Below are 20,764 nucleotides of genomic sequence, written 5' to 3' on the forward strand. Positions count from 1 at the left end.
GCATTTGGGAATTTGTATCGATGAATATCTGGCTGCCAAAAAGTATCTATATGAGAATAAATTTCAAGACATCAAAATTGACTTAAGAATTAAACAGATAAGGTTTTCATAGAAACAATAATTACGAGCAATACTATTCAAATTAATAAGCTTTATGTCGAAAAGAGTTTGAGTTCACTACTAAAATGAGCAAAGATAACAACATTTGAGGAATTTGGAGAGGATAACCAGATATCAGGTATCGCCTTTGACGCGACTGAGTAAAGCATGTCGTGCATTTTCGGCATAGCTCTTGTTAGGGTCTCTCGTATAGCTGACTGCGCCCAGCCCAGCCATCGAATCTCGCCCGGAAGCCTAAAACACAAAACGCCCATAATATAATACTCCTCAATATGGTTGGGTACAAGTTCTGTACAAACGAATGATGAAAAGGTTCATCTAACTTCTCGCAATAACACAAACAAAATCTGCCTGCCGGCGGTTTCCCGAAAAAAAAAATATTTCTGAATCTATCATTAATTTTTGTTCGCACCACTCAAGGTGGGAAAGAACTTTGAGCTCAGGTTTTCCATTCAAATTAGGTACCAACGAAATAATATCAATATCATACTGTAGTCTTTGCAGTTGTTATTCGAGCTTCCATGAAAAACTTTACCAGTCTTGAGAAAACCGGTTAGACACTTCGGTTTATTTATATCATGCTTGACACCACCAGTGAGCAAACCAAGCTAATCCAATAAAAAGCTAAAAATAATTTAAGGTTTAATTAAGCTCTTGTCAGTAATTTTGACGCTCAAACTTATCCCCTGCCCCACCAAAAAACACCACATACACAATGCACAAACACACACTTTTATTCACCAATGATATAAGCCTTAAAGGATTTAAAATAACCTTGATTGGTGCCGTAATCCCTTGCTTCGACTTGCCCAGCCCCTCGCCCTCTTTCCATCCCATTCCTTTAAGCAATTTGTTGCCGACATTCGTGGTTCCGAGTGGCTCTTCTGGTTTCGACTTTGCGGACGATGATGACGCCGAAGAATAAGCCTTCTCGTACTCTCGCAAAGGAGGCGCAGAGATACCATGTTTCTCTCGTCTCTCTTTCGCTCTGTCTCTGTACTGGAACATGGATGACAAGGAGTCATATTCATCTTCGTTGTTTGGGTTATTTGCACTTGAACTGGACGATTGAAGAAAGGTCGAGTCATCTTCCGAGGATTCCATTTTCTTCATGTGTTGCTCCATATTGGACTGAAACATCAAACAAAACAGACTCAATCAAGTCAAATGCATTTTGGAGATGTTTCACTTTGAATATATGCGTTTCCCGCTAAGAGCTTAGCCCCATAAATGATCAATTGTCGGCAAAAATTATTATAGCATGAAGTACAAACAATTGAAATTCGTTTATGGCAGTAAATATTTATTTAGTGCTGCAAAAAAACTTACCTTGTGAAGATCAGACATCTTCTGGTGTTTGATTAGAGTCTCGCTGTCTTTGAACTGCCGTTTGCACAACAGGCAAGCCAGTTTAACCCAGTCTGTTAGCCTCACTTCCTCTGAAGCCAGAGTAGCTTTCACTGCTCCTGGACGACTCATCGATGTCTGCGGTGGGGCTGGAGGGTTAGGGTTGGTGTAGTACTGACTGGCAGATGGGTTTTGAGGCTGTGATATTGCGGAGGTGTCGTCGTTGTGACCGAATGTTCCGATCGGGTTCAAAGCTGTGGCTGGCTTGGCATCAAGTAGCACTCGTTTGAACTTGAATAGATGCAAAATTTTTGAAACCACACACTACTAAGACTGAAGAAGATAGTAGACATCTAAGTCTCGGAAAAAAAGCATAACTTTGGTAACAACCTGGCATCACTCGGTCGGCTGAACGCCTTTGATGTTCTCCCAAGAGTATTTGTTTGAATAGACTTGAATATTAATTTATATTAAAGACGCTATATTTACATATTTAAATTTACCACAATGAAAGCATAAGTTAAAAGAAAAATGCAACTCACTTCGGAATTGTTGTCTACACTATTTCCATTCAAATTTTTGTCCAGTCCTATCTCCAGCATGTTTCTTCGTTCCAGCGCAGCAAACGCAACATCGGCAGTTCCTGTATGTTGGGATCCGGACGAGCCCCACGATGACGAACTCTCCGCATTGGAGTTAGCCCCACTCGCTAGATTAGGTTGTTCGGAAGATGTATTTTGTACGGGGAATGCGCGGTTGCTCTCTGCTCTTCTAAGTGAATTCACACTTTTTGTCCAACGTTCCATGTCTTCTCGAACCTAAAAAGACATCTTTTTCATTGGCAATTTTAAACAGGAAACGGTCGCTAGCTTTGTTGCAACGTTTTCATGGCAGTGCTCGGATGCACGCAACCAAGATTACAAATTTGAACTTTAAAAAAGAAGCTGAAAGTGTCTTGCTTGGTCTAATAAGCTATTCAATATCTTTTCCTTAACTAATGGCTAACAAATAAAAACTATCCAACTAACTATTCCACTCACTTGTTTGGCAGTTTTGTTTTTATCATTCTTCTTATTCGATTCTCCGCCCTTCGCACCTCCTCCAATTGTGAAGCTGACACTGCCTCTGTTATCGTCCAGTGTCACTTTCTGAGAACTTTGGTCTCCACTCGAGTTCTGATTGGTCGGCGACTGATCTTGATTCCCATTGGCTGAAACTGACTGTTGTTGTTGTTGTTGAGTGTCGGTGGGAAGTGGCAAATAAGTGGAGTAGTGTCCGTCCCAGTAGAGGAACTTCTGCGTGGTTGAATTGTAGTAATACTAAAAAAGAGCGCTTATGAACAATTCAAAAACTTTATAACAAAACTCGGCTAAATGAAAGATGCAAACGTTAGTCGTAACGCAATTTTGATATATATTTTTTTCAAATCTTTGGATAAGTTTCAGTTTTATAAACAATTCCTTTCGTTACTAGTCATATTTGCTGAGAAAGTTGAACAAAATATCTACTTTTCTATTTTAAAAAACATTTGGGAATTCGCTTTCATCATATTTGTAGACTTGATTTTTACAAACTGACAAAAACATACCTTAGTATTAGCATCATAGTATAACATAGTCTGGTGGTCATAATAGTAGCCTGAGTTCGCATCATACACATAGAGTGCAGTGTTTGGAACAGGGAAGACAGGGTAAAGCTGGCCATTGACATTCACAGTTCGGGTCACTTGTGGTGCAGCAGCAGCTGCTGCCACGGAACTTGCAGATACTTGACTTGGATAGAGGTGAGAGTGAGGTTGGGTGGGGACAGAGGCAGGTTGAGCAAGAGGATTGTGAGTGAGATCTTCCTCTTTGGGTTTTTGGATTACTGTGGTCACCTACAATTACATTCATTTACACAGATATTGAAATTGAGCATTCTTATTGGGAACTAACTTGTAAGAGTCAGGATGGAAACATTTCAACTCGTAATATAACAAAAACTTTTGCTAGTGTAATAACTAGAAATGGTTGTACTTGAATTGCACGGTTTCCAGTTATGATATCAATAAGCTTTGATATGAACTATATTGAGCTGAAGAACTACATAAATCAGCACTTAAGCATCATTAGAAGCTTGTGAGCTTTGAACTTCAAGACCGTTAGAGTCATAGACTACCTTGGGTTCGTTGTAGAGGCTGGGCGGATTGGTGTTTTTAACTCCTCGCACAGTTTCGTCTCCACATGACTTGGAGAAAAAGAGAGTAACTGAAAAACAAAACATACACCATTTGGAACAATAAACTTTGTTTGTATGTTCGGGCTGAGGGACCATAATTTTCAACTATATATAGCTTAACCAAATTGATTTTCTACCTTCTACGGAACTATGAAGAACTACTTCTTTGTGGCACCATCTGCACCAAAGTTAGTTTGAGAAAAAAACTTCAAACAATGTGGTTAAAGAAGTCGAAGGGCAAAAATATTACCACCATCCAAGTTTTGTTTTCGTAGCAAATACTGACATTTGAACCATCTCAAAATTTTTTTAAGTCATTTGACCATGAATGGATGTCGCAAGGGCCCATTTTTTGTTCTGCATAATGCATATTTCACCTTTCTTGTTATCGACTGTGAAATTCTTGGCCTGCAGATGATTCTTCAGCTTCTCCGCGTCTGCTTCGTTGTTAAGTTCCACATACGCATAACAGTTGGACACTTGCAGTAATGGATCACGCGAGATGTAGGACTGCTTGATAAACACTGGCGACAAACGACTCAATGTAATCTGTAGGGTCTCGTCAGATGTCAAAGCATCAAGCTCACGGATAATCAAGTCTAAATATAACTAATCTTTCAAAATAACTATTTTATAAAATAAATAATGAGCGAAATTCAGCAGCCATAGTCTATTTCAGCATCAAAGAGCAAATACTCCAATTATTTATTCAACGTTAAATGTATTCTGTTGTTTCAAAAAACGACACATCAAACATCAAGAAGACGATAGATCATTCATTGATAAATGAAATCTGCAACGACTTTGATATGTACAACCACAACGATACTAGCCAGGGGCCATGATTTGCTTTCATTTCTATTCTGAGACAGTTACTATTCTGATCTCTGTTTGAATGTGGAATTGAGTTATACAAACTGACATTTCGTGGGCCTTGTGCTAATTTGCTGAAGAGAGAGGTCGGACAGAGATCTTTCGGACTCTAAAACAAACTCACGAATAAGTGAAAAATTTTCGGTGAAACGCTTAATTGGGAACACGTGGTTGCTAAAGGATAAAAAGGTTCAGAGTTCAACTGACCTTCACGCGACATCGCACAGCGGTAGCACTCGCTTCGTCTTGGGTAGTTTCGCCCATTGCACTAAAGTAAAACAAGAAGTTACATACAAGTTCTCTCCTTGAAACTCAAACGTCCTTTACAGCTCTTAATTTAGTAGATTGGAATTTTTACACTGGCAAAGCTACACTTTGCAAGAAGCAAAAAAATTCATGCGTTTTGAAAAATAAATGCACTCTACGGGAATCGAACCTCAGTGTTCGGAAAACCAAGCATTCAAGTCGACTGTCCCACACACAAGAACGTACGCTTACAAAGACGAAAAACTAGCCACAGATTAAGAAAAAAAAACATATGTTTTTAAAATGCCAATATCGAAAAAACGTAATGAAAACATACATTGAAGCAATCCCACTCTTTGGCCAGTGTTCTTCGTGACCTCTCTCGATCACTGTCTCTGTCTTCATAGTCATCTCTGTCTCGTCTAGCCGAACGATCTCTTGACCGATTGCGCCTTGACCTTGAAAAGGACTTGCTCTTACTGCGACTTCGGCGTGTCGAACGCGGTGACTTCTTTCGTCTGCTGCGACTCGAGGAACGACTTCGCTTGTCCCGACGTCGTGAGGAGTCGCCTCTTTCTCGTGACGAACGGCGAGCTGCTCCGACTGTTGCCGGAGACGACTTCGGATCCGAATAGGACATCTCAACCCACTCTCCGCAAACTCTTAATTTTCCCTGAAATAAATTCAAATTGAGAGCAACCGAACAATAAGAGAATCAATTCCTCATCCTTATGACGACCGACAGGGAAACGACAAATAATCTCATCACAAATCTCAACGCTTGTCCGACAAAACAATATAGAACTTCGACAAATAGCAATCAGAAGTATTCAACAATAGTCAACGAATAATCAAAAATAGATTGCAAGACGATTCAAAAATTGATTAATTTTACACGGGCCTTAAATCCACAAAAAGGTTCAGAATCACTCGCGAACATAGCCAAAAGATATTTACCAAAAGACTGCAAAAATTTTATCGATAATTTAGGGGGAAAATGCTTGAGCAAAAAAATCAAAAGCCAGACGCTTCGCCGACTGCGCTAAATAAGCTTAAATTAGATTTTATCAGTTCTGACTTTCGAAGAAAGTAACACAATATTTCTACTTGGGTAGATACCAAGACCAATTTTGGCGCCCGAAATAATGAAATGCATTTTAAATACAGGCAATTCAAATAGAGACAATGAATAGGCGCCCATATTCATGAAATGCATTTTAAATACAGGCAATTGGAGTTCAAATGTAGAAACGTACTTTGGATGCAACCACTTTTCGTTGTTTGAGGCTAATCCTAATTCCAGTGTGCCCAAATTATCATTCCAAATTGAGTTGAAGCAAACTAATTGGTCTAATATTTCTAAATTCAGTGCAATATGGACTTATTTAAAAGCCGGATTAATTATCCGCGTATAACAAACGCTATAAAAAATAACTGGTATTTTAGCGCACTCGAACCCCTGTAAACTTACAAAAAAATCATCACCGCTTAAAATTCAGTTGATTAAAAATCGTTCAGTTGATTCAAAAGTTACCCTGAAAAACTCGAAACAATTTCTAACACCGAGCACAAACACTCCGCTACTTTCTTCGTAAGACGGAACAGTAAACTGGGCTTCAACAAATAAGAAGACCAGGCGCGGATCTAGGAATTTCTCGAAGGGGGAGGGATTTTCAAAGAAATTTTGAAATTTTTATCGACCTTTTTGTTAGGCCGACCAAATTGATTTTCTGAGCTCTCTCAAATGCATTTTTTGGAAAATGTCGACCAAAAAATCGCCGTTTTTTTGGTCGCGCTCTCCCCCCTCAAAATTAGTATATATTGGCGCCCAAAGCGCCTTTAGAAAAGTTTCAAGGCCAGTCATCCAAAAATGGATATCTCAAAATAGTACAAAGGGGGGACATTTGATTTCAACATCATTTGGTTTTTCAGATCGCTTGAGAGCTAAAAAATAAACGCATGACATACAAGCAAAAACAGCAGTCGGAAATTCAAGGCTTTGCTCGGATACCAGCAGCAGTGTTGGTGGTTCTTATATACAGCAAGTTCTCAAGAAAAATTCGCGAATATTTCCATCTAATTCAGTGGAAAAAAATACGCAGCGTATTCCACACTTTACTGAGCTCGGACTCCAAAATCGTTATTTGAAAGAAATCATGAAAAAAGGCATTCAAAGTAGAAAACGATGCTACATCTACACTTTGCTGGGCTAGGTAGATCCCTTTTAACTTTAAAATGGTTTATGAATAGACACATTTATGACAAAGATAATGAGATAAAGCTTTTGACGTGAAAAGAAGTTCCCACTTAATTTCTACTTTCGTCATCGAAGAGAGAGCGAAAACGTTTCAAAGATAATTTTAGAAAATGAAAAGCTTAAGCGTCAATTTTCAAACCATTAAAACTAAAAATTGGCCTAACAGAATTTCTGGTTTTCACCAAAAAAAGGATCAAAGGTATACATGATTTCACATTATAAAACCATTTAAAAAACCGAAAGCACCATTAGCACTATGCCAAGTATAACTTATGCTGATGTTCATCTAATATTTTGTCGTATGACAATTTTCCTGAGATTTATCAAATCGGAGATCCTATTGCGCTGTACTTATTCGGAATAAGATACTTCTTTTGACACTTGACACAGGGTGAAGCTGAGCTTTGCAACAGTTGAGATACTAGGCAAGTAGAGCATTGTAAGCTACCGAACAGAAAATGTGACATAAATAGAAAAAATGTCGAAAAAAAACTACATCTACAAAAACTTCATAAATTTGTCTCGGCTGATGTTAAAGTTAAAAAAAAACTCAATTACAGCTTTGAAAGAGCACTAAGTATCATTTGCTAACCGGTCAATTAGCCGATAATAATTGAGCAGACGCCAGCTGGGCCAAAAACAAAATTACCATAGAAAAATATCGATGTCATGAAACATTTAGAACTAAGAAACCCCACTCCTTTCTACCCGACCACTCCAAAAAAGTACTAAAGCCGAAAACTCTCTGCTCTTCAATCGACGAAACATAGGATGACTAAATCAATTTAAAATAAATCAAAGCCATTCGGGCGAAAAAATTCTAAGCTAAATAAAAAGGAAAACTTAAAATTACACAACTTTCAATTTTTGAAAAAATGGTTAAAATCAGATCGAAATACCATGCTTTGGAACTTAAGCCGACAAAAAACAGGGAGAAGATATTCAGAAAATTTTCATTGTATACATTCGAACTCCAGACCTTAGGATCCAAACGCACGCGCTTTACTGCTAGACCAGGGAGGATGGGCCTGGAAAACGTTGATGATCCATGATAAAGCAAAACCAATTTCAAACCGAATTGTAACAAAAGATGCTCATGGGAAATAGTCAACGCTATGAGTGTTCAGCACGGCGAAGAATTAAAAACGGCACATTTATGGTGAACGGAACGTCTTTTTCACTGCCAAACATTTCAAATTTCCTATTTCATTATTGGTTGACTTACTATAATGTTTAAAAGCGTGATATTTTGATATAAAATATGGATAACAAATGTGTTCAAAGCAACTCATTTGTTCACCATGCAAAGTTTCCTGACATTATAAAAAGGCCAAATCGTACATTTTATTTTCTTTAGAAAATTTTTGGGCAAGATGAAAACAATAAATTTGTTCCAACCACATCACGAAGTTATGGGAAAAACTATGAGCGTAAGGTGTGTTTTTCTTCCAAATTTGGACTACCTCAAAACACGCTCAAGAGTGGTATCATGTTAAAGTCTTTTCAGCCGTGATTTGGATACCCAACAAAAATCAAAAAAGTTTCTTGCTGTCAAGGAAAATTGGTCAGACCAAACTTCATCAAAATTTGAGACACAGACAACTCAATTGCGATGATACTCAATTAAAAGATGTTGCAGTTTTTAAATTAATCTATCAATCACTCTCTATCCGCATTGTTTAAATTTAACTTAAACACTATTTTCACTTTAATTCAGTTATTTTCACAATTAATTTAAAAATTTGACCTTTTTATATTTTATTTGGTTAAATCACAGTGATCTAGGCTACTTGCACAGCAACCGACTATCCTTGAGCTAATTTATATCCTTTCATTCTTTCTTAGTATTAGGCCATAGTTATATTTTATGTGCTCAAAAATTATTTCCGGGAGAGCCGTAAATTTTGATGGCCAACAAATAAGTTAACTTTTTCCTACGCTCGGAATGAAAAACTGGATAATGCGAGCAATTGAAAAAATTGCTCTAAGAGACGAAACGAGCAGGAAGGACAAATTAGCATGACAAACATCAACCCAGAATATTATCATAGAGTGATGTCAAAGTCAGGAAAAGATAGACATTGTTTTGAGCCGATTAATTCATTCGTTCGACAGCATCCGCGTTCTGAGTAGAGCTGGGCCAATTATACTAGACCTGAGACTGCTCCATCCACCTCTGGGCGTCTTCGAGGCGCAAAAACTGCAAATATGCCCCGCTAGATGTAGGGGCGCCTCGGCTTCTAGACGAGCTGCTCTCTCGGCTACCTATAACATGGTAACGACCGGCTGAACAAAGGCTCTCTAAATCCAATCAAGCACCGGTGGTAATTTTACAAATGCCCGCTGAAACATGATATCGAGTCGGAAACTTCGCAGTACGGCCAAAGCGCTCGACCTAAACTGCGCGTCTCGCATTACGTTGACAACAGAAACCTAACAACCAAACATGCAAAGCGGAACTAAGTTGCAACCTAAAATGAGACAAATTTAATCAGAATGTTATTGCAAACATATTCTTCAACCTACCCCGTGAACTGTTCTTCTGTTCAATCGTGATGTCCTTGATAGGAGCTCCAAATGCTTCCACTTCTTGACGAATCTTTAATAACATAACTACTTTTCTTTCTAACGCATTTGAATCTCATTGCATGTCTATCCCCGTAATCACTGTTAAAAAAAACCAACCCTTTCAAAAGTGGTACAGCTATTTTTTCAAAAAAAAAATGAAATCGTAATATGATGATTTTTCCATTTGTTAAGTATTTTTTTCAGCGTAATAACAATTTACATCTTCTTCTGTGCAATATTTGGACAGATCTTTGAGAAACACAGTCTTGGTAGGTGTCTGTTTCAGGTAAGATGGGATCAGCAGTGAGGCATCAGATGTCTCCCGTTCCCTCTCCCGTGACTTGTGAGGCCTAGATATACGTGAAGAGCTCTTCCTGGATGACTCACTGCGCACTGAGCTCCGATCGCTGCCTCTGTTGCGGGAACGACTTCGAGATCTCTTCGACACACCCAGAACAAACAATAACGAATAATATTTCAAAACATGATGCTTGGGAGGACGATGCTTAAATGTTGTTTTTTATTGCTGGCAGCTCAAAAAAGGGTTGACATCTATTTCGAATGACATACTACGAAAAATGAAAATTATTTATCGTGGAGAGTAGCGCTTATTCTACCTCGGCTGCCATTGTTTCGGCTTCGCGATCTAGATCTGGAGAGTACTGGGCGTCTACGTGCAGGGCTATCGTTTCTGCCAGTCACAGATGCTCGGATGTCGTTGATATATCGATCTCCTGCCGATGTCAAATCGTCGAATGAATCCCTTCGAGAGTCAGATTCCTAGAATGATAGTACACATTGGAGTAGTGAACAAAAAAGTATAAGCAACTACATCGTCATATTCACGAAGTTAGTTCAAGTCCACTCCACTATATAAATTTCAACGATGTTAAGTTTCAACTAAATTTTCATTCCATTAAATTGTCAGGTGCCGAAACTGAACATGGTATGAGTTGAATTAATCAATAAGGCGCTCTTTAATTCGCTTTAGAAACAACAATTAACGTGACTAAAACAAAAACTGGATTAATGCAAATCTCGATCTAAAATACCTGACGCCTCTCAAGCTCAGGTGTCCACCCTCTTCCACCGAAAGATCTTCCATCCTCGCCCCTCTCGCATGTAATCCGGTGTGCCAGAATACCACTACTTTGACCTGTTCTTGATGGATGGCTTGCGAATTCGGGCTCCATTTGGTCTGGCGATTGTGGTCTGCGTTCTGTGCTGCTCCAATAGTCTCTCGAGTTGCTTGCGAGAATCGGAGGAGACCTTTTATGATAATCCCACATTAAGGATGCTAATTTCGTAGCAAACTATCTGAAAACAAATTTGTTGGAGCTTAAATCAATGAGCAAGAAGCTTTGGATTACACTTAGTACAACTTAACTTAACGATAATTTATATTTTTAAATTGAATTTTTGATTTAGAAACTTATTTTTCGTTAAATGAAATACGGGTTGCCGATTTGACCAATATAGGATAAAACATAGCTAACAGACAGTTGGAAAAAAGTCATCCATGAACGCAAGGAAACAAAAAAACGAAATCTGAAAGTTAAAATCTCTTTCGAAATTAGAATTCGTTCACATTTTTCGTATCTTTTTCACTTTTGCTGTTCGATAATGGAGTTTGCCTTCCTTTTAAGAAAGGAAATTAACTGAAAAAAAAAATCAAAAATCAAACTGCAAAAAATCACAAAAACGTGATATGGCAGCTAAACCGACAGAAACAATAGGCTAAAAGATTTTTTTTTTGAAACGGATTATTTCCCTTTTGAAAAGAGTTCACATTTTTCGTCCCAGTTAGTCGTTACCTCTAGACCAAGTGTTCCAGAGAAGCTGAAAAAACTCTCCATTAAACACCAAGTTATCAAATGACTCTAGTGAATTTGTTAAATCAGTTAACCTGAAACCAAGAATATATCCCGATTTGATGACGAGAGCTAAACGCAAGCGTAAAAAAAATTCGGGAAACAATTGGTTTTAAAAGATTCGTAGTTGGTAAAAATAGCGGTGATCATTCTTCCTCTGGGAGAATATAGTTCGTAAAATTTCCTTTTGACCGAACAAAAAAATCTGTCCAAGCTTGATTTTTGACTGCAACCATAGGTGTGTAAACCATAAGGAAGTGCAGAAAAAAACGTAACTTAAAACGGCAAACGAAAATTATATACACAGAAGCGAAGCTGCGATTCGCAAACAAAAGCAAGAAAAATGCAAAAAAGAGCTCTTAACAGGCAAAACAAAGTGAAATGCGGAAAAGATTGTAAAACACCTTGCAAAAAATGAGATAAAAAAATCACCTTGCAAAAAAATTTCAATGAGATTAGGTGTGTCACGTTCTCACATCTGCTCCACGACCGCTTATAATTTAACTAACACTAGCCACCAATAAAGTAGCTACACTTTCTATCAAGTTGCCAATGTTCTGCAGCAAAAATTCGACCAAAAAACTATTTATATATTACCGTTTTGAAAATCCCACCTATTGATTAGGAGTCTCACGTCCTCGCATCTGCGCCACGATAACTGGGAAGTTAACTAGTCGCTCAGCTAGAGCTGGATCTACCTGTTCTAACAGTTTTAATCGTATATTATACTGATACCGAATTTCGTGATTTTCAATATTTCAAAAAAAATGGAATTTACACAAAACCCTTGTGTTTCTCTGGTAAAGTGGTGGATTATTCATTTATTTAAAGGAAACAATTACGACTCCCTTCTTCAATTGAAGTGTTTATTTCAGATTTGACTGCGTAGTTTTTGACAAAAATGGTGAAAAAGATTCCAAAATCGATCAAAAATTTGACTTTTCCCAAATCCATAAACGTTTCTCTACCAAAGCATGGGAATAGCCTCTGCTTTCCACACCCTGAATTTTGATTGAAGATTTCCGCACCCTGATCAATTAGATTGAACCCTTAAAAACACAATTAGATCGTAGCTTGTGAGAATAGTGACAAATATTCTAAAAAAAAACGCTAAACACTTTAAAAGGAATTTTCCGAAGTCCAGAAAAAAAACAGCAAAAACAAGGCAAAACAGATTAAGCAAGGAAAATCTAAGCACCATGTTAGTTTTAATGAACTATCAGCCTCAGAATAAGCAGAATAGTTTTTGAAAACAAGAGTATCGGGCCATTGGGCATTTTCGCAAAACTGATTTTTTCTCCTGGTAAGTACCTCTATCTCCAATTAGCCAGAGTAGTTTTTGAGAAAAGTCAAAAGTTTTAAAAATTAATCAAAATGTCAAAAAATGGACTTGTTTGAGGCCATAACTTTTTTTCCACGAATATAGCCTCTTGAGAAGGGGAGATCCCCATAATTTGTTCTTTGATTAAAATCTTCGTCTCAGATTTGAGCAGTTAATATTTGAGAAAATGAAAAAATTCAAAAGAACTAAGTCAAAAATCCTCCTTGTGAAACTTTCGAAGGCCGTAGAACGTGAGGTAAAATGAAACGAGACTAGCGAAATATGCAGGCATAGAGAAAAGCAGCAAGTTTTTCCATTGGAACAATTTTTTTTTTTGAAAATCGGTACATTAGTTTTCGAGAAAAATTGAAATTTCTGCAAAAATGTTCCAAAGCGTCGTAAAATGAATCCAAAGCGTCGGCACGCTACTGCTGAAATGAATACGTTACATACATCAAGGTATTTCCTTGAATGCATGCGTAATGCCAACATTCCTGAAAGTTGCATCCTACGCCATAATAACATTTTTTGAAAATTAAAAACAGCTTTTTTAAATCACCATCTGTAAGAACAAAAAACTGATCAGTGCAAGATTTTTACCAGAATTTCTTCGAATCAGAAACGTAAAAACGTAAGCGAAAACTTCTGCCTTTCAATCAAATATTAACAGAAAATTTTAAAAGACAATACAACACGCGTTTCTTATCGGCTATGCTAAAACTTAACAGTTTGAATCAAGCTAGTCGCAGCACCACTTATTGGTCTAGTTTTAGTATACACAGTAGATTTTGATTTTTTGCTGTTGTTGAACATTAAACGTTTTATAGCTTCAAACAACGCCATCAATAAACGTTTTAAAATGCAATCTATAAATTGTACAGCTGGTTGAAAACTCAATTTCAAATTTATCGTAGGAAAAAATCCCGCGTAGTTCTCCAAAGTCAACATTTTGGAACACCTAGACCTAACGTCCAAAAAAAAACCAATTTATTAGCTTACAACTGCCTAGAACTGTGATCTTTAAAATAACTTCCATTCTTAATTCGAACTTAAAATAGAATAGAAACTTCTAACTTATTCAGAATGAGCGATAACAGCAATGCGCGCAACATGGAACATAGAAGGCAAATCCAATTTGCAAAGAAGCAAGCGAGAGAGAACATGGTAGCGAATGGACTTCTCTCAATGGGCAGCTCAGAGACTATACCAAACTCTATCGGAGCACAGAAGAACCATAGACGGGCCATGATGGACAGAGAACGGGCCATGGATCAGGTTGGGTCTACAATTTCCCGCGATTGAAAATCCATACAACAAAAATTGTCCAGTAAAACATGTGCATAAGCATTGTGAATTCAAAAATTGATGCTTAAACTTGGCTTCTTTTTATAAAAACTCAATTTTCGGAGAATTTTCATCAGAGTTCCAACTAATTTTCAGTAATTATTGATACTAAACGGATTATAACACGCGCCAGATTCTGTTGCTTTTTTAAGCCTCGATATCGTTCATTTAAGGCTTTGCACACGAACCGCAGTAAATTCGGGCAGACGATTCTCTACGGCAATGAAACCGAAAAGAGGAAGTTGGAACAACGCCTGATCAAGCTGGAGAGCGAAAGAAAAATCTCCAAATTTAGAATAGAACACAGCAAGCGAATGATGACTGACGAACACTACCCTTCGTTGACATCTACTTTGACCAAGGCTGAGTACGAGTTGAAGAGGTCAAAAAAGATGTCACGTGCGTCAAAGGCATTGCCACCAAAGGCCTTTGTTGTTGAACGCGCTACAACTAACACAAACTTAAAGGGACGGATCGAAACACCTGACGTAAGTAATTACACTATATTTTTACTGAGGTAATTCAGATTTTTGCAAGTCGGGCATTGATTTTTCAAGATTTTCCAAAAATCCAGAATAAAACCAGCGCAGTTTACGATGTAGATTGACTTTGAAGCTTTTTTCAACCTGTTTAGATTAAACACATTTTATATTTTTTAGGCTCTAGCTCTAACAAAAAAGCGGCTTCAACTGCGGAAGGCTCAAGAAAAAAAATTTCGGGATCGCAATTTTACATGTTTCTATGTTAATTTTTACATGTTTCTATGTTCACTTCACAAATATAGCATAAAATGACATGCTAATGAAAAGAACCCCGCGGCCGAATGTTTCTGGCTGCCGAATGTTTCCAAGGGTACCATTTAACTTCAGCACTATTCCATACTCTTTTACCATGGCCATTTCTGCCTGATCAGCCCTAAAAATTTTCTAAGCGCGCTTCAGCGCCAATACATACTAACTTTGAGGAGAGCGCGCGCCAAAAAAAGTTTTTGGTCGAAACATTTCGTGCGCAGAAAGTTTTGCCAAATACGGTCATTCTGGTCAGAGAGCACTGAAACAATACGAAAATGTTTAAAAAACCACGCACCCGCCGACAGTCAAAAACTGATGCACTCCACTGGGCGCACGAGTATCATATATTTTTTCTGCTACAGTACCTGCCCGAAGTTGACCTGTACACAGTACGAGAAGGAGAAAGCTCCCTGTTCCGTCTCCATCCTACCAAACGAGTGTTGAAGAGGGCAGCCAGTGTAGAGAGTATGGAATTGAGGAATCAGTTCAAAGAGCTCGAACAGGAGATTCTAATGAAAGCGACTCTCCGTCAGGAGAACAGATACCAAGGCCTGGAGACCATCTTGGGAAAGGTGAGACGTGTATTTTCATTTAACAGCCAAGTTTTATTTCGCATAGACCAGTAAGAACGAATAAATAAATTGCATCTACTGTAAGCTTACTGCTATTTGACAGCAGCACAATTTGTCTGTTTTTAGCAGTAGTCTTGCGGTGTTTTAATCTCGCTATCTTCAATGTAATTTAGCAGTTTTAGACCCCTCTTCAAAGTAATTTGAAGTCGTCATCTAAAAATTTGATTTTTGTCGAATATGGAAAACACAGCTAACAGACAGATGGCAAAATGTTCATTGTGAATTGCAATTTTTGAAGCATCGAAACAAAGAAAAATATATCGCCTTCAAGCTCATTAAATTTCAAGAATCTACCATGACTGATAGTTTTTTGATGAAACTTAGCCACTTGAAGAAAACTGGATCAATGTATACACAAAGGCGAAGCGTATTTTGGCACCTTTAGCGAGTCAACACAAAGTCTCTTGTTGTAGTAGCCTCGCTGACTCTAGACGACATTGTTTATTTCGGTCTTGTTTGGTGATTTCGTCTCGTCCATAGTCCAGTGTTATTGGCCCCCGACGGGATAGGTAGGGCATGCCACATATGTAGGTTATTTGAAAGTCGTTTTAACACTTGACTCGTCTTGAGTACGCTCAATCGGGCGATTGTTTGCCACAATCTGGTATCCAGATGGGACTTTAAAAATTGATGAATTGAGCAACATCCCCTGTATTGCAGCATTTTTAATGTTATTATCCATGTTTTGCATGATACTATCTATTTTGTTTCTTAGGCCATTAGAGTATTTTGAAATTGGTAGTTTCAGCTTCAATTGAAACTTGCGGATCTGGGGTTGGGTTGGGTGTAGCAGTTAATCGGCATCAGTCACATTCGCCGCAATAAACTTTCAATCCACTCATGAGAGCTCTTAAGTTTTGTACAGAGGAGATGGAATCAACCTCCGTTGTGGCATCAAATACTAAACTAATTATTTCTGAAAGTTCGATGGCAGATAGTACATAGTTGAGGTCCAGGGCCTGGGTTTATTTTTTATTTCAATGCCTGGAATGATTAGCATCATGAATAGAGCCGTCAGTAGTCCAGCCGCAGGGGTAGGAGACGGATTGGCTGGATCGTTCTGCCTCCGTTGCCTTTTTCGAGTCTTGAGGAAGTTATTGGATGGATCTTGGTTCGGACCCAGATGGACCGGAAATAGTTCTGCCACTGAAAGGCGTCCATACACCAGAACCCAAACAATCTCTTAGATTGTTTCCTCTCCACATATTTTTTATTTAAAAAAACATCAACGTTACAGTGTAACTATTGATTTCACGAACTTGTACATGGGAATAAAAAAAAACTTATTAGTAAATGCGCAATGTATCCACATGTCAATTTTAATGTACGTTGATAAAACTCAAAAACACAGAAAATGGCCTGCGGTGGGGAAACAGTAAAAGAGCCCAAAATCATAACAGGGTAACTTAATACCACGGCTGTGCCACCACAGCTTAAAAATAAGACCAAATTCGAGAACGTCAAAGCTCCAAAAAAAAATTGAAGAAATTTTCCAAAAAAACCGCGCGACCCACATGAGCGAAAAATCACTATGCTAATAAACATGAAACAGCAACACAATTCAAATTGTAGAAAAATGACGAAGAAATATGTATATATATATCAAAAACTTTTTGCAGAAACTTTTCAAAGCTTTTAATTTCCGAATGACGCTAAAGAACTACAAAAACAACTTTACTTGAAAAAACTAATTTTTCATAGCCTAAAGCAAGGAAAAATATGCTATTGTAAGCCTGCTCGCTCGCTTTATTTGCTCGAATTTAAGCTAAAAATCATAATTTTAAACCTGTTTTTCTCAATACTGGGACAATTTTTTGGAAAATTTTCAATGTCGTTCGAATTACGACTGAAAGAGCTTTATAATTATGTGTTTTAAAAAAAAAAAGAAAACAAAACTAAAAACCCGAATACAGAGTACCTCCCCATTTTTCAAATGGTCGGGACAAAAATTATTTAATCGCTGAAGATAAAATATCCAAACACGTTATATTTCGAAAAGTTCTCAATATTTACCCCAAGTCAAAATCTGGATTTAACGTTCTAGGTTTGCTCGCCAATACTCGAAATCAAAACTGATCGAAATTATAATCCAGTGTTTTTTAGGATCAAGAGAAATTCCGACTTGATATGTTGAAAACGGGAACACCCAAATTCAGAGTGAGAGAGAGCAGTAACACCCAGAAATTGAACAAAATGGAGAGCTTGCAATTGTCCGAAGATAAAAACAGGGCTAAAAAAGAAGATCTGGACAAGATACTCTCTCGGTACCCTTTTCGAAAAAGTTACCTCAGGAAGAAGCAACAACTTGAAGCATTATAACTACACTGTAGTTGCCAATGATCAGCCAAGGCATTTTTTTCCCATATGAATCCCCAAAACAAGGCGATTCCGGAAAAAAAACTGGCCAATTCACAATTCAGAAAAAATCAGACATGGCCACCGAACACTTGATTCCTACTAATCATTGTCATCAACTGCAAATTTTATAAGCTTTGTTGATTCAAAACATTTAATTATAACCAGCGTGTAACTCACCTCCGGTGCTTCAAACATATTAGTGAAAATGAAAGTTGCTTATACCTGAAATATATGGACAAAAACAGCGAAATGAATGCAACCTTAAAAAAATATGGAATATCCAACGATTTAAACATTTGAAAGAGAAATAATTTTGACTTGAAGGTTCTTTAAACTAAAATGGTCAAAACTACAAAACTACTGGGTTTCAGATCTTAGTAAAGGAAACCCTAAAATGACTGACAGCATACAACTGCACTTTCCATATTTTAAAAAAATTGAAACAATTTCAAATGGTTTTCATAATCCATTGTAATTAATTTTCGCATATCAGATTCTTTTTTCTTATCTAATAGTAATTTTCAAAAAAAAATGAACGATAATATTAGGATAAGGGCCACATATGCATCCGCTGTTAGTAACCTGACATAACCTCACCAAAGGATCGACAATTTCAACTTTTGAAAAATATTATTTGAAAACCAACGTAAGATATAACGTCATATATAAGAAGGCAAAAAGTATTGAGTAGTCATAATTGGAGTCAAGACAAAACTCCTGAGAGTACTTTGAGGGCACCCCGCTATAGTTTTGATTATTTGAAACTCGAAAAATTGTTAAGATCATAAAGTGAAAAAAGCATAAGAAACGACATATATCAGAAACTAAGACGATCAAACTTGGCGTCATACTTCGGAAAACAAAAGCGTTTGAGAAGTCACCTTTGGACACAAGATTTGCAACCACCGAGACTACCTCAATACTCCTGACTACAGAGTTGGCATATGAAATTCCAAAATTTGTTTTAATCTAAATTTTCTCTATATTGTTTTAAAAAATCATAAAAAGGTCATATCTGGGAACATAAAAAGATTTGAGCAAGTCATATTTTTAAAAAGATTTGCAACGCCCTGAGAGTAACCTAACAGCACCTCACACAATAGAATTTAGATTTTAACTTCATTAAGTTTTTATATCTAAGTTTTTCGAAAAATTTTGAAATTATCTTAGAAAACCTCATATCACGAAAACTAAAAAGATTTGAGCAGTCATATTTTGAGGCAAGATTTTGAACCCCTGAGAGTACCCTGGCAGCACCCAATAACTGGGTTGAGATTTACAATTTTTGTGAAAATTTCATATAATTTTTTTGAAATATTTTTTTGAAACAATCATAAAATTTTTTCTGGAAAAAAAATCATAAAAAAACGTCAAACCTCGGAATTTTAAAGGATATGACCAGTGCTTTTTTGAGGAAAGATTTAGAACACCTGAGATATCCCTGAGAGCACCCAATTAAAGGGTTGAGAAATTCAACTTCTGTCAAATTTTTAAAAAAGTCACACCTCGGAACTTAAAATGTTTTGAGCAACCATATTTGGATGCACAATCTGCAATGCCTGAAATTACTCTGAGAGCAAATCACACCATGGAGTTGAGAATTTCAATTTTGTCACGTTTTCATATAAAAGTTCTTTAAAAATTTTTGAAAAAAAAAACAAAAAAAGTCATATCTCGCAAACTAAAAGAAATTGAGGTCAGATTTTGAGGCAAGAATTGCACCCCCTGAGAGAACTACAGGCTTAAGAATTTCAATGTTTGTGGAATTGTTAAAATCTAAGTTTTGAAAATGATCGAAACAATCACAAGAATCTTTTTATCTCGTTAACTAAAAAGGCTTGGGCATTCATATTTGGAGGCCCAATTTGCAACCCTGACAGCATCCCACTTTTGGGTTTATAGGTTCAAATTTGACAAAAACAAAACACTGAATTCACGCAAAAATTCTTTCGTTAAACATGCAAAGCAATTAAGTTGAAAAAACTTAGGCATGGCTAGATGGTGAACCCTGCATTTAAATATATAATAGACCGATAATAGATTTTGATATATTTTAAACACGATTGAGGCATTTTATTTCAAAATGATTAGAATAAAGCTGTGAATTTGAAAAAAAATGATAATAAATTATCCTCCATGTAGTGTAGACAAAAAGTGAACAATATCTCCAGACTGCAGTGTATAATTTTTCTCCCCCATCAATTCCCAATCAGCGTCATTTATCAGCACTAATAGTCCAGGCCGCACAGAGTCGCCTTTCACAAACAATTCGGCTCGCTCCTCTAGTCTGTTGTCTGTGAGCCATTGAATTAGCTGAGCAACCGACGTGCCCTCTTCTATTTCATTAATGAGATCAAAATGTGTCTTGTTGCCGAAAAGAAACTGAGCACCGCCAGAAAGCTCTATTGTAATTTTTGACAACTTTTTGTGAGATGCCGGTATTCCATTTGACAACGTATCATCATTATCACCCATCGTAGCTCTATAAGTTTTTATGCATTGAGTTTGCTGAATTGTTCACATCTTTCATTTGAACTGCATACAAATTCAAATCAAACTGAAAACTAGCACCATGCAATAGTGATAACTTAGTTATACTACTAATATAACTAGCACAATAGCCAAACAAACTTCGCACTACATTCCTTGCAAAATTAATAACATGAAATCTGTGCCAGTCGGCCATATCCTGAAGTTTGATCTTGATTTTGGGATTTAATGGTATTTTTGAAAAATTCGAATCGACCATCTCATGCTCAAGTTTCTCGCGACAATTGAAACAGGAAAGTCAAAAATCAGAAAAACCGAATCCATAACTG

General features: G+C 37.2%; 5 protein-coding genes across 8 annotated transcripts in view; 2 read left to right on the forward strand and 3 right to left on the reverse strand.

The window, feature by feature from the left end:
• LOC134846899 (dynein axonemal heavy chain 1-like) overlaps positions 1 to 20,764 on the reverse strand; it is a 513,436-nt gene that overhangs the window by 444,537 nt on the left and 48,135 nt on the right. The window lies entirely within an intron of this gene.
• Positions 1 to 20,764, reverse strand: part of LOC134846903 (importin subunit alpha-3-like) — a 408,629-nt gene that overhangs the window by 109,740 nt on the left and 278,125 nt on the right. The window lies entirely within an intron of this gene.
• The window catches only part of LOC134846906 (protein arginine N-methyltransferase 1-like), a 443,857-nt gene that overhangs the window by 88,411 nt on the left and 334,682 nt on the right, over positions 1 to 20,764 (forward strand). The window lies entirely within an intron of this gene.
• Positions 46 to 11,020, reverse strand: LOC134845566 (RNA-binding protein 5-like). 2 transcript variants are annotated; one of them, XM_063862510.1, is made up of 16 exons: positions 10,681 to 11,020; positions 10,244 to 10,408; positions 9,849 to 10,076; positions 9,583 to 9,659; positions 9,216 to 9,321; positions 5,141 to 5,476; positions 4,765 to 4,825; positions 4,607 to 4,666; positions 4,062 to 4,283; positions 3,625 to 3,713; positions 3,056 to 3,343; positions 2,508 to 2,786; positions 2,010 to 2,285; positions 1,450 to 1,758; positions 895 to 1,251; positions 46 to 354 (listed from the first exon to the last, which is right to left on the reverse strand). In XM_063862510.1, exons 1-16 carry the CDS (start codon positions 10,915 to 10,917, stop codon positions 235 to 237), a joined length of 3,210 nt encoding a protein of 1,069 aa, XP_063718580.1. In that variant the 5' UTR covers positions 10,918 to 11,020; the 3' UTR covers positions 46 to 234. The 2 variants fall into 2 exon arrangements, with proteins under 2 accessions (XP_063718580.1, XP_063718581.1); XM_063862511.1 differs by lacking the exon at positions 10,681 to 11,020 and having other exon boundaries at positions 9,849 to 10,067; positions 10,246 to 10,384.
• Positions 13,505 to 20,072, forward strand: LOC134845925 (uncharacterized). The gene is made up of 4 exons (XM_063863056.1): positions 13,505 to 14,095; positions 14,338 to 14,652; positions 15,318 to 15,527; positions 17,691 to 20,072. The coding sequence occupies exons 1-4, from the start codon at positions 13,904 to 13,906 to the stop codon at positions 17,904 to 17,906; spliced, it is 933 nt and encodes a 310-aa protein (XP_063719126.1). The 5' UTR covers positions 13,505 to 13,903; the 3' UTR covers positions 17,907 to 20,072.

This window comes from Symsagittifera roscoffensis, chromosome 5 (assembly GCF_963678635.1).
Source record: "Symsagittifera roscoffensis chromosome 5, txSymRosc1.1, whole genome shotgun sequence".
Taxonomy (NCBI): Eukaryota; Metazoa; Xenacoelomorpha; order Acoela; family Convolutidae; genus Symsagittifera; species Symsagittifera roscoffensis.

What these genes read in the sequence shown, in the direction of transcription:
- LOC134845566 (XM_063862510.1), bottom strand. Translation starts at nt 10,917, where the DNA reads ATGTGGGATTATCATAAAAGGTCTCCTCCGATTCTCGCAAGCAACTCG. An exon ending in AAGAGTGGGATTGCTTCAAT is followed by an intron (nt 4,826 to 5,140) that starts GTATGTTTTCAT and finishes GTTTTACTTTAG; the next exon opens with TGCAATGGGCGAAACTACCC. An exon ending in ACTATGATGCTAATACTAAG is followed by an intron (nt 2,787 to 3,055) that starts GTATGTTTTTGT and finishes GCTCTTTTTTAG; the next exon opens with TATTACTACAATTCAACCAC.
- LOC134845925 (XM_063863056.1), top strand. Translation starts at nt 13,904, where the DNA reads ATGAGCGATAACAGCAATGCGCGCAACATGGAACATAGAAGGCAAATC. An exon ending in GACGGATCGAAACACCTGAC is followed by an intron (nt 14,653 to 15,317) that starts GTAAGTAATTAC and finishes TTTCTGCTACAG; the next exon opens with TACCTGCCCGAAGTTGACCT. An exon ending in TGGAGACCATCTTGGGAAAG is followed by an intron (nt 15,528 to 17,690) that starts GTGAGACGTGTA and finishes AGTGTTTTTTAG; the next exon opens with GATCAAGAGAAATTCCGACT.